The sequence below is a fragment of the Adiantum capillus-veneris genome, chromosome 3, assembly GCF_014529385.1.
Source record: "Adiantum capillus-veneris isolate H3 chromosome 3, ASM1452938v2, whole genome shotgun sequence".
Taxonomy (NCBI): domain Eukaryota; kingdom Viridiplantae; phylum Streptophyta; class Polypodiopsida; order Polypodiales; family Pteridaceae; genus Adiantum; species Adiantum capillus-veneris.
The window spans coordinates 87,074,900-87,086,333 of NC_140933.1; the positions used below are offsets into that span (position 1 = coordinate 87,074,900).

The window sequence follows — 11,434 nt, forward strand, 5'->3', positions numbered from 1 at the left end:
CATTAGATCTGAGGTTACCCCGAATTTACCAATTTTCCCCGAATTTACTAATCGGCCCACATTTACAATATGACATACTCGAATCGCCTATATTTCAACGTACGCATGAGGGTGTAGTGGTTAGTGCACATGGCTCGTGGTGGGGAGGTCGGGGGTTCGAGACATGGGATACGGATCGACCCGAATTTACAAGCTTGCCCGAATTTACTTTTCTTCCCGAATTTACCAAACGCCCCGAAATTTCCAAATGCGCATCCGATGGCCGAGATCACCTCAGCCATCGATCCCATTTGAGCATGCCAGTGCGAGATAGTGTGGAGGGCTCACTAGGGCATAGTGAGACGAGGTCTTATAAAGACAAATCAACCTCTCTCTCTCTCTCTCTCTCTCTCTCTCTCTCTCTCTCTCTGGTCAATTAAGCCATATTCAACGTCCTCTCTCTCTCTCTCTCTCTCTCTCTCTCTCTCTCTCTGTGTTCAATTAAGCCATATTCAACGTCCTCTCACCTTTCAAATGTGTGCACGTTCTATTTCAAGGGAATATGCTTGCACGTACCCAAGAGGAAAATTCAGCTCTACGACGGGCAATGCTGGTGAGGAATGGATCACAGCCCATGATAAATCTGTCTCCTGCTCATTAACCCATCACGCAGATAGCTCCTTATACACATATTCCTACGCAAAGCACTCTTTAGCACACTGCAAAATCATTAATTATGCAGTATTGAATGCGTGCAGCACATCCATGGGTGAGCAAATAAACCCATCGGCAACATATCCCACCATTGAGGACATCCATAATGCACTGAAAATCGCCGTTGACGATGCTTTGGCTGCTGTCAAGTATGAGGCCGGAAGCGAGGGATGGCCACCAACTTTGTTTACTGCAGAAGATCAAACCAAAGCAGTCGTTGCAGATCAGGGGGTCCTGGAGAAGAAGATCAGGCAGCTTACAATTGAGATGATGGGGCTGCTCCGACTGGATCATCATACTGATAGTTATGTTCTGGCACTTGCATGCCAATTGCATCATCTATATTCCATCTACTTCACGGGACGGCCACAAATATGGCGTGACTGCAATCCCAATGCTGTTGTAGGTGCACTTGCCTACAAGGCTATTCGAGTCGATTGTGGCAGGCTCTGGCCAGAAGGGTGTTGGATTGGCACTTTGCATAAGCCCAACCCCACTTGGTTGAGCGAGCAGGAATACACCAGTGTTGTTGGTGATATTGAATACGCCGTTGAATACAAGAAAATGCTTCATCGACTTGGCTATGCTCCGCTCACCGCACCCACTAAAGAAGCATTGGATAAGATATGGCATGATCTATACATCCTCAACATAGATCTATCTAGTACTGGGCCGCCGCCACCGCCCCTGCCACCAATACTACCTATCTCCCCTTTAGATAAGTATGCTGTGGTCTCCTATGTGCAATGCGCCGACCGGACAAAGCCTCCGGCTACCTGGACTGCTGAGGTAGATTCAGTCCTTACTGCTCTAGTTCAGTCGGGGATTATCACCGAAAAGGTTTTGTGGTTTGACAAGCTTGCCTCCAGACAATACAAAGACAGCCAACTATGGTGGGGGGCGTCCGCCACCATGCAGTTTCTCTTCAATCCGGTTATTGTCATCCTCCCTCGAATGTCCGAGCATTCCTCATTCGCTCCAAGTGTCGGCTCTAGTATCTGGGGTGCAGATGAGGCTGTCGATGCAATGTATAAATGTTTCCTGGCTCATGCCCACAACTGCAAAGAGTGTCAGTCATCATTTGCTTTAAAATGGGCATTGCAACAAGACCATGTAATTCCTGCCGCTTCTCTACGAACATGGCCCCGTGTCGAGCATGCACTGGGAGCCTCTGGCCTTGGGCTTTTCACTTCAGAGACAACCTACTCAGCTCTTGTCGCATGCTTGACATGTGCTTTTGCAATGTTTGGTGCAATCCTTAAGAATTATCGGGCCCTTTACCATGCGCTTAAGGCTGATGCAACTCCACTGCCTTCAACTTATGTTAGAGAAGATGGCTCCATTCTTGTTGCAGGCTGGGTGATTGTGTCATGCTCACGTTGGCATTATAGCTTTGACGAGCTAGTCAATATGGATATGGAACCCTTGAAGGAGATGGCATCATGCCTGATGGAGCTACATCACCTCTTTTGTCAATTACAGAGTCCGAGGCTTGTAACGTTAGGAAGGACATCCCAGAATGGAATCAATATGCTGGTATATGAGGGGAGTCGGCTACCGGAATTGCCAGGCCTGTTTTATCTCAAAGATGAGGAGGACGTCGATGTGCCAACACTAGCCCGGTTCAACACAAACAATACATACAGGCTCTTTTTGTCCCATAGAGATGAACCTGAGGATGTAGTTGTCGCATTGCACCATCACTGGGCATTGGCAGAGATCCAGAAGAATCAGCCACAAGAGGATATCATAACAACTTCCTTTGTTGCGGCACGGCATAGAGCTCTATCAACTTTGGTTTACACAAAGGCAGCACAGGCCCCTTGCTATGCATGGGATGACAAGCTGGTGGCAGCAATCTTGCTCTCGCTCCCAAATCTGTTCGCGGAGGCGGTGACATATTGGAACAAGGGGTCAGAGTGGCTGACACATTTAAGCTCTGAGGTCTTGTTGGAAGTAGGGATCACAGATCAAAATATAATTGAGTGGGAACCCAATGCGCTCATCGTGGCATTAGCGATGTTGAAAGACGATTACAATCTGCATCGCTTAGTTCCTCGACCATCAACTGGAATTCACAAAGCCATGGACAGGCCTGTCAAAGTTCAATCTCTTGAAGGTGATGGCTGTCACTTCAAGAGCTTTGCTGCATTTTTTCTTGGGCAACTACCGCACACGTCTCTTGACGCTTTATGCTTCCGCAATGCAGAAAACATGAAGGTGAAAGAGTGGGTGTACAAAATGTTGCAAGATGGGGCACTCTGCAACATCAATGTAGTTGTCTTAAGAAGTTTGCTGCCTGCAGGCGAAAGTAAAGATAAGCTACATTGTTGGCATTGCCGGAATCGCAGAGGGGAAAATCGCAACAATGCGGGTGTAGTCATTGACTTTGCGGCATTGCAACAATTTGTAGATGACATACTCAGTAATGATCAATCTGAGCCTTGTGCGATGTGGGGTTTGGGAAGCTTTGACCCCCTCAATCTCGGGGATCTCTGTGACGAGGACTCCTTCTTTGGAGAGCGGCCAGATACAGTTGCAGTGCTTCTTAAGCGTCGGCAATCAACTGACGATTCTGCTGGTTCAACCAGCTTCCTGCATGCTTATGCCTTGGCTAACTTTTGTATTTTGGGGTCCAGGCATACACACAAATGCAATGATTGTCATGCCATCATCATCTTGGAAAAAGATCATGGTAAGCCCATGGCCATGTGGACCATAATCCCCTTACTTGGTTACAAACTACCCCATGAGTTCATTCCAGGGTTTGCAGAGATCAGATGATGGGACATGTTGAGTCCGCCTCGTCTTATCATTGTATGTCCCTGTACTTCTGGTTTTAAGGCTTTAGCCTCCAATGGTCTCTCATATATTGGTGCATGCTTGTTGAGTATGATGTGGGTTGCCACTTGTGTGCATAAAATGTCCCATTTTACCACCTTTACATGACCATTTTTTGCTTTCCTCCCTTATAAAACCCCTGTCCCTTACACTTGCATACGATCTAAGGGCAACCCTCGGTGAATTCCTTGGGTTTGACCTTGTACTTATTGAAACTACAAACATGCTGTCCATCCTGCTTAAATGCATCCGCACATCATTAGGCGCTCGCCATCCATTGTTCCTTACGTCGCTTACATCTGAACACTTCTGCAGTCATTTTGTTGTACTCTCTCAGTCATTTCCATCCTTAAAGGAAGTTGCATATGTTCTGAGTAGGAGTCTGCTCTCATCTGTCCTTTCTCTGAGTCTTCCCTGCATTTAGCCCTCTGCATTTCCTTATACCTTCACTGACAGGCAATGTGTGCTTTCCCATCCACATCGATTACACAAAAGCAGAGACATTCGCTCATCATGGGATTCCCGATTCTGAGGACTCGCTCTAGCCTCTGTGGATGGACCATCTTCCTCCTGCGTATGTTGTTCTCTGTGCCCTCCTCCGCAGGTCCGCAGGACGTAGGGCCTCGCTTTGCTCTACAATTGGTTAAACTTGGTTTCCCTCAGCACCAAAGACCACGGGCCCAAGCCATTGGATCGAGGAGTGATGTTGTCAGAATTTACTTTTTTTGGCCGAGTTACCATATAAGGGTATGTTTTCGTCGAGAAGCATAAGAAAGGGAGATCGAAGAAGCAAGTTAAAGAGCGAGTTTGGAAGCAAGAGTTGAAGGGTGAACTCCCAAGATCGCTCAAGCATTGTGTCTCATCAAGGTTTATATTACAATCTTGAAGCCAAAAGCTCTCCCATGTATTTAATTCTTGAAGCAATACAAGTGCAAGGTGTAATTTATTTGTATTATCTACTCAAATTTGTTCCTATACCATGCTTTTTCTCGGGGAAGAGGCCCAAAGCCTTTCTTGTAGCATACCCCTTCGTCAAGACTCTCCTTGACAGTCTTTGTTGAGTCTGACGCAAAGTTGAAATGACTACAAAAGATGAAAGAGCCAATAAATCAAACAATTCAGCAATTTGCTACTTTTTTACAAGCTCATCAAGCAAACCAATAGCAAATTAATCTCAAATAGCACATTCACAGCAGATGGTTATTGACAAAGTGAACTAGCTCAAAGGTAGATTGTAGGATGTGATTGACAACTTTGCATATATTTTTGTTTTGTACTTGAACTTTGGACTCAGATTGTAGGCATTCACAACAACCAGGTGGAGTATGGTAGGATTTAAAAAGGCTTTAAAAGAGGAGTTTAAAGATTAAATTACCGAGCAAATTTTTAAAAAGTGGATCCAACACTGCAATAAGGGGATGATGGCTCTAGAGTTACTATGAGATTTTCAAAACCTGTTTGAGGCAATCTTTAAAGCCAGAAAAGGTGGAGTTATTTGTGGAGTGTGTTAATCCACGACCACAACAAAGTGTAATGGAACTTGTGAAAGACCCAAAAGGGGAATTAGGATTGATTGTTAATTGGGGAGATATTAAAGAAACTGCCACTTTGATTGAAAAAGACAAAAATGAGCCAATAGATTGAATGTACCTAATATCATAACTGCAAAAGAAGTGTTGGGGTAAAGCCCCATGTGGCCGGTTAGGCCAGGTGCCCACCCACTATACTTATTCATTATGTACATAATAGAATAAGGGGGCTCACATGTAGAGTGTGAGTTTTAGCCCCTGTAAACACAAGGCCTCCTCTTCTCCTCTCTTCTCCATCGATGCACACACTCACACAGGCTCCCGCTCGCGCACTTCAACTAGTATCAAAGCACAGGAATTGGGAGCACCATTGGAGCTCAGCGGGGAAGCAAGCAGAGAAGCAGCAAAAACGGCAGCACGTTTTTGCAGATCTGTTTTGGCCTACCAAAATGTCTTCATTCAAGCCAATTCCCTCGATTCTTGACCGCTTTTTTGTCCTCTTCAACTTTGCAGAAGAAAGTTTTCTCAAAATCTTCACCAATTTTGAGATACGTCACTCAGACTGCCTATACGTCTAGGGTACATAAGTGCAGATTTTTACAGATCTGTTTCGACCTATAAAAGCGGCACATTTCAGGTCCATTCTCGCGAAGCCCAACCGTTTTCGCATGGTCTACAACTTTACAGAAGGAAGTTTTTGCAAATTCTGAAGGGTTCGGAAGATATGGGCTGACAGGCTGCAGGGTATTCGAAAAGTTGAAGATTATGTATGCATATTGTGGTGATTTGCTACATTCGGAGAGCTCGGATTGAGCTTTCTCATTCTCTTGTTTTGCACATTGATGATTTTATCTCAGTGAGAGATTGTGAGTTGATATTTTCAACACATTTATGCGCATACGTTGAGAACGCTTTGTGGCTGTATGCATTCTTGTGGAGTCTCATGTTCGAGAGTGGCTTCATCATAGGTTATGAGCATTGACTTATGCGATTGAGCAGATTTCGAAAAGTGTGGTGCATGGATTTGCAAGGAGTTTTGCAAGCATTTCTGGCATGATTGTGAGCTGAATTTTTAGTTGATTTGGATGCTCTTTGATACACATTTGGTACATGCTTGATGCTCATTTATATTGCCATGTGGATGCACATGATGTGCGCTTTTCGGTGGATGGTATTCTTTGCCTTGCAATGGCATATGTGGGATGATTTTCAGCTGTTTTGAGCATTAATTTATGCCATATTTTGGTTGGTTTGCATCCCAGTTTATGCTAGTATATGCCTCGCTTGTAGAGTGCGTGCGGTTGATGCACTTTGTGCTTCGGATTACAGGATTTTTTTCCAAGTTTAAAGAGTTGAGACTTCGGGGAAGCTCATGTATGCTTGAGTGTGGATTTTGCGCATGATTTGCTCATGGTTTTGAGCATGTTTATGGCATGTATAGTTATTATGGTTAGATAGCCAAATATTGTCAAAACTCTGTCGGATTTTTCTTGCGAATTTATTTGTTTATGTGCATGGTTTGCAATCGTGTTTTGATTGCATTTGGCACTCAGTGGTTGCTTTGCCATAGTGTTTTGGCATCGCATTGTGAGAGTGTTTGCTCACGAGATTATGTCATTTGACATACATGTGGTAATCTCTTCAGGAGGGAGATTGTTGATGCTAGTTTCATCGATTCTCACATAGTGCTCTTGGATTAGAGCGGGTGTTTTGGCATCATTTGAGCAGTTTTTCTCACTTATTCATTACATTGATCGCCATATTTGTTGATAATTCTCTTAGACAGCTTATGTCAGCTTGTATTTTGATAGTACTTGGTGTATGAGTTAGCCAGGCTTTGGCTATTGTCAGTTGATCGATTTGTGCTTGGTCTTATCACAAGTTATCGCCATGGATTTGGCATGTACGTCATTGTCAAGATTTGTGCTTTTCCATACAAAGTTTGATGGTTCAAACTTTGAGCATTGGAAAGCAGGTATGCATGTTGCATTGACTCAGTTGGGCCAAGTGTTGCCACTACAGGGCATGGATGCTAGGCCGGAGTCTATGACTAACGATGAGTGGGAGGACTTGGATGAGATTGCGCGTTCGACGATCATGTTACACCTTGGTGAGTCTGTCTATTGCATTGGTTTGGATGCATGTAGAGAGTTATGGCAAAGATTGTGCAATGCTTTTGGCACAAATGAGTCTAGAGAGATTCCTACATTCAAAGGACGATCTTGCAGACATAGAGATGTTTTGTGTTGGCATTGTGGTCATACAGGGCATGTACGTAGGTGTTGTTTTGGCGGATGAGACAGCGCAGGAGACAGCACAAGAGGGATGCTATCACTTTGGATGATGTGGGAGTAGATGTAGCGTATGTGGCTACGCATGATAGAGATATCGCCTTTGCTTCCATGTTTACTCTTGACTTTCTTATGTCGGTTTTTGACGACACATTACCTTCGCATTGGATACTAGATGTGAGTGCTAGATTTCATGTCACACCGAGTCATTTAGGAAAAGTTTGGACTCAAAAATGGGCCTTGTAAGAATTATTCATGTGGCATAGCTTTCAAAAAGTGGGGATCGGTAAATTTTTTGCAAATAAGATCCAAATTTGTCGGAGGTTGGATATTTAGAATCTACTCTTCAAATGCTATCTATTGATATATAGCATGCATGTATCGGACATTGCCTTCATGTAGATATAGAAAAAGGTGATTTTAGATTACCGTAACGGTAACAAAACCTGGCTGATTGAAAAAAAATGGCATAACTTTCATAGAAGTCATCCAAACTTTTCGGACCTTGGCTCTTTAGAATCCATTTTTCAAGAACTTTCCAATGATAGGTCATATCATGGGGTTCTAAGCAATATTTAAAGGGGTCTATCGGGTTGCTTTCTTTTGTACAACTTTGATGATGTGGCATGTCATAAAATCTAATATCTAATATCTAACCAACCCAAATGATTTTCTCATATTAAATTGATCACTTAATGTGGGAGAATAAAGAGGAACAAGTGTTAAGATATAGACATGTGCTTATAGATCTATCTCAACACGGGGCCAATGGTAAAGGGGCCCAAATGAGAGATGGTCTATCAAAGAGCAAGGCTAAAAAATGGAGCATAAGACCTTAGGGTTAGCTTCATTGAAGACCTCCAATAATGTGTGTAAAAGGCCTTTGACCTTAGGTAAGCTAGGGCTGAGCTTGAGGCGCTGAGCTTGAGGCGCGGGAACCCGACCTAGCTCGAGGTGCTTATCATGCTTGTCATGCTTGATGACTAAGGTGCTTGAGGTGCTTGATGATTAAGGTGCTTGAGGTGCTTGACATGCTTGAGATGCTAAGGTTGCACTTGAGTTGAGAACCCAGTCCAAGCTTAAAGTGCTTATGAGTCAAGCATGTGGTAGGAACTGGGCCTATGCATGCGGGGCTTGAGGTGTCAAAAAGTAAAAGATTCAATCCCTACAAGGAGGGGGCGAGCCCTACATGAGGGGGGATGAGAGAGAACACCCACACACTCACACAAGGCATGCATGGTACAAATAAAGCAAAAAGGGACACTTGTCAAGTTCCTCCTCATGTTGCCCTCATGGTGTGCCTGAAGCCTATTGGTTGGACACCCAAGGGGTCCAATAATATTTTAGGATATTTAATTAAATGATTTAGTATTTATCTAGCCCTCTCTCTCAAAGGGGAAAGGGGGACACTTGTCTCAAGGCTACCCTTGCTGCTTGTAATGCCTCCTGCTTGTGATTGGCTAGGCCTAGAGGGGTCCAATGAGCTTCGAGCATGAGCTACAAGGGGGGGTCGACCAAAGCAAGCTAGGGGGTTGCTTAGGGGGTATACTCACCCACACACACTCACAAACACTCTCATTGTGTGCTATGCAAAGTGCAAGAGCTCCCTCTCCTTCTCCAAGCAAGTAGAGGTTGAGAGCATACACCAACACTCTTGGATATGGAGTGCAAATCCAACCAAGAGCCATGCTTCAATGCTTAAGCTTGCCATCTCCTTCTTCTTCATTACTATGCTATTATGTATGCTAGCAACAAGAGTTATGATAAGTGCGGAACTAATTCTTTCTCCTACGAAATGTTTCTTCTTTCTCTTCCCTACCCTCATTCCCTGCTAGCTCTCTCCACCTTCGAAGGTGTTTGAGGTCTTGGGACTGAGGCTTGGGATAGTTAAAGATTTCTTCAAGTTTATGTTATGGTTGTGATGCATGAAGCTTTCCATCTTCATTGCATCACCTAGGCCACAAGGAACACAAAGATTGTATTGTAACAAGTCTCTCTTAATGGGAGAAATCATAATACAAATGCCTATTGGAGGGGGGACCGGTGGAGGGGGGACCGGCTCCACATAAATCCAGTCCTCAATTGTTGTCATGTTCTCTAAATTCTCTCTCTTGCAAAAGTATTGTTCATGCCAAGTTAACTAATTGCTATGATTATGTTGCTATCTTCAATTATGTTCACCCGCTATGCTCACAAAGTCATTTCTCAAAAGTACTCTCATTAATTTCGCTACTCTCAAATTAAATAGGCCAATTTCATTACATTGGTATCAGAGCATTTGGTTTCTCTTTTCTTGCTTAATAAGAGAGGTCCTTAATTAGCCTATAAATGGTTGATGTTGTTAATTATATTAGGGTAAGTGGAACTCGAATCTATTATCGGTTTTGTTGAGCCCACTATGTGGGGGATGGTGCACACCTCGGGAGCTTTGGACTTAATAATGGAGTCTTTTTAGACTTGCCTACGCTTTACCATTATTGAGCCATAAGAAGTCCGAAAGGAGCTAGCCCTTGGCAACTCTGCTATGTTAGACCTACTCCTCTACTCTCTATAATTAGCCACTTCGAGTCGTGGGTGTAGATACTTAAGAGCCAATTTTCAAAGGCTAAGAGGAGTGGCAACTAAGGTTTTGAATTGCTAAAGCATACACTAAGTACATACTTAAATTTTGTTAACATGGCTGACAATAATCAAGAGAGTAGAATGAACATTGATAGCTTTGATTTTGCACATGAAGGTGCCAATGATGATGCTCCCATGTTTGTGAATTATCTCGTCACTAGGTTGCAGCAAGCTATGGGCAACCCTCCTTTGCAAGTCGAAGTTACTCAAAAACTTCGTGCTTATGGAATTTCTCTTCCTCTCCAAGAGGAAAGAGAGCTTAGGAGGCCTCTTGAAGAGACCCCCAAAAGAAGACTCTCTCCCTGTCATAATAATCAATATCTAATTCTCCTAAATGATTTTCTCATATTAAATTGATCATTTAATGTGGGGAAGGCCAGGGGAGAAAAAGCTAGAATATTGGTTAAGCTAGCAGACCGGCCACAGTAGGGATCCAAAGGAGGGAAAATAGGGATCCAAAGGGGAGGCCATCTGCAAAAGAGCCATGTGCAACAATGGGCTAAAAAGACCCTAAGGTTCAGCCCATTAAGACTTCCAAAATGCTAAGGTTCCAAAATTCAAAGGTTGTGTCCAAAGGTCAACCCTAGGGAAAATTGGATGCTTTGTGTGTGCCCTAAAAGTCTTTGCACATCCCTACATGGGAGGGGGCGAGCCCTAAAGGTAGGGGATGAGAGAGAAAGCCACACACACACACACACAGGCTCCCTTTACACAAAGGGAATGAGGGACGCATGTCAGCTCCCTAGGCCAGATGCCCACAAGGTGTGCCCAATTTCTATTGGATGACCCTTGAAGTGGACCAATGAGAATTAAGCTAGAGTAAATCTAGTTTAATTAATTTAAAAACATTTAATAAAAGAAACCAATGAGAATTAAGTCTCCTAGAAGACTATTGGGCAGTCTCCCAAGGGGTCCAATGAGCATTCAGGAGCCCCATGGCTTGCTTGATTCCTATTGGCTAGGAGGCAAAGGGGTCCAATGAGAGTTTAGTTTAATTATTTAATTACCTAAAGCTCTCACAAAAGGGGAAAGGGGGACACATGTCAGAAGGCTATCACTTATGCTGCTTAATTGTAATTGGCTTGACTTGGGGAGGGCCAATGAGGCTTCAGCAAGAGCAATTAGCAAGGGGGCTCGCCCAAGAGAGAGAGAGAGAGAGAGAGAGGGGGGGGGCTGATTTTTGCAAGGCATTATCACACACACACACACTCACACAAGCTCATGTGTGAAGAAAGAGAAGACTATCTCTTCCCAAGCTTTAATGGAGAACTCATCACCTACTCCAAGCTTGTGAGATAGAAGCCTACATCAACACTCTCTTGGCATGTGGATGCAAATCCAACCAAGAGCCAAGCTTCAATGCATGCTCATCTCCTCTACCAAGCTAATTACTAAGCTAAGCTATGCTACATATGAGTGATTATGTGAGGAGATGTACATCTTTCTCGTAAGATACTC

General features: G+C 43.8%; 1 protein-coding gene across 1 annotated transcript; it reads left to right on the forward strand.

The window, feature by feature from the left end:
• The first annotated feature begins 463 nt into the window (after positions 1 to 463).
• On the forward strand, positions 464 to 4,635 carry LOC147461251 (uncharacterized). Its single transcript, XM_086508844.1, has one exon. The coding sequence runs from the start codon at positions 514 to 516 to the stop codon at positions 3,475 to 3,477; it is 2,964 nt and encodes a 987-aa protein (XP_086364970.1). The 5' UTR covers positions 464 to 513; the 3' UTR covers positions 3,478 to 4,635.
• Positions 4,636 to 11,434: the final 6,799 nt, after the last annotated feature.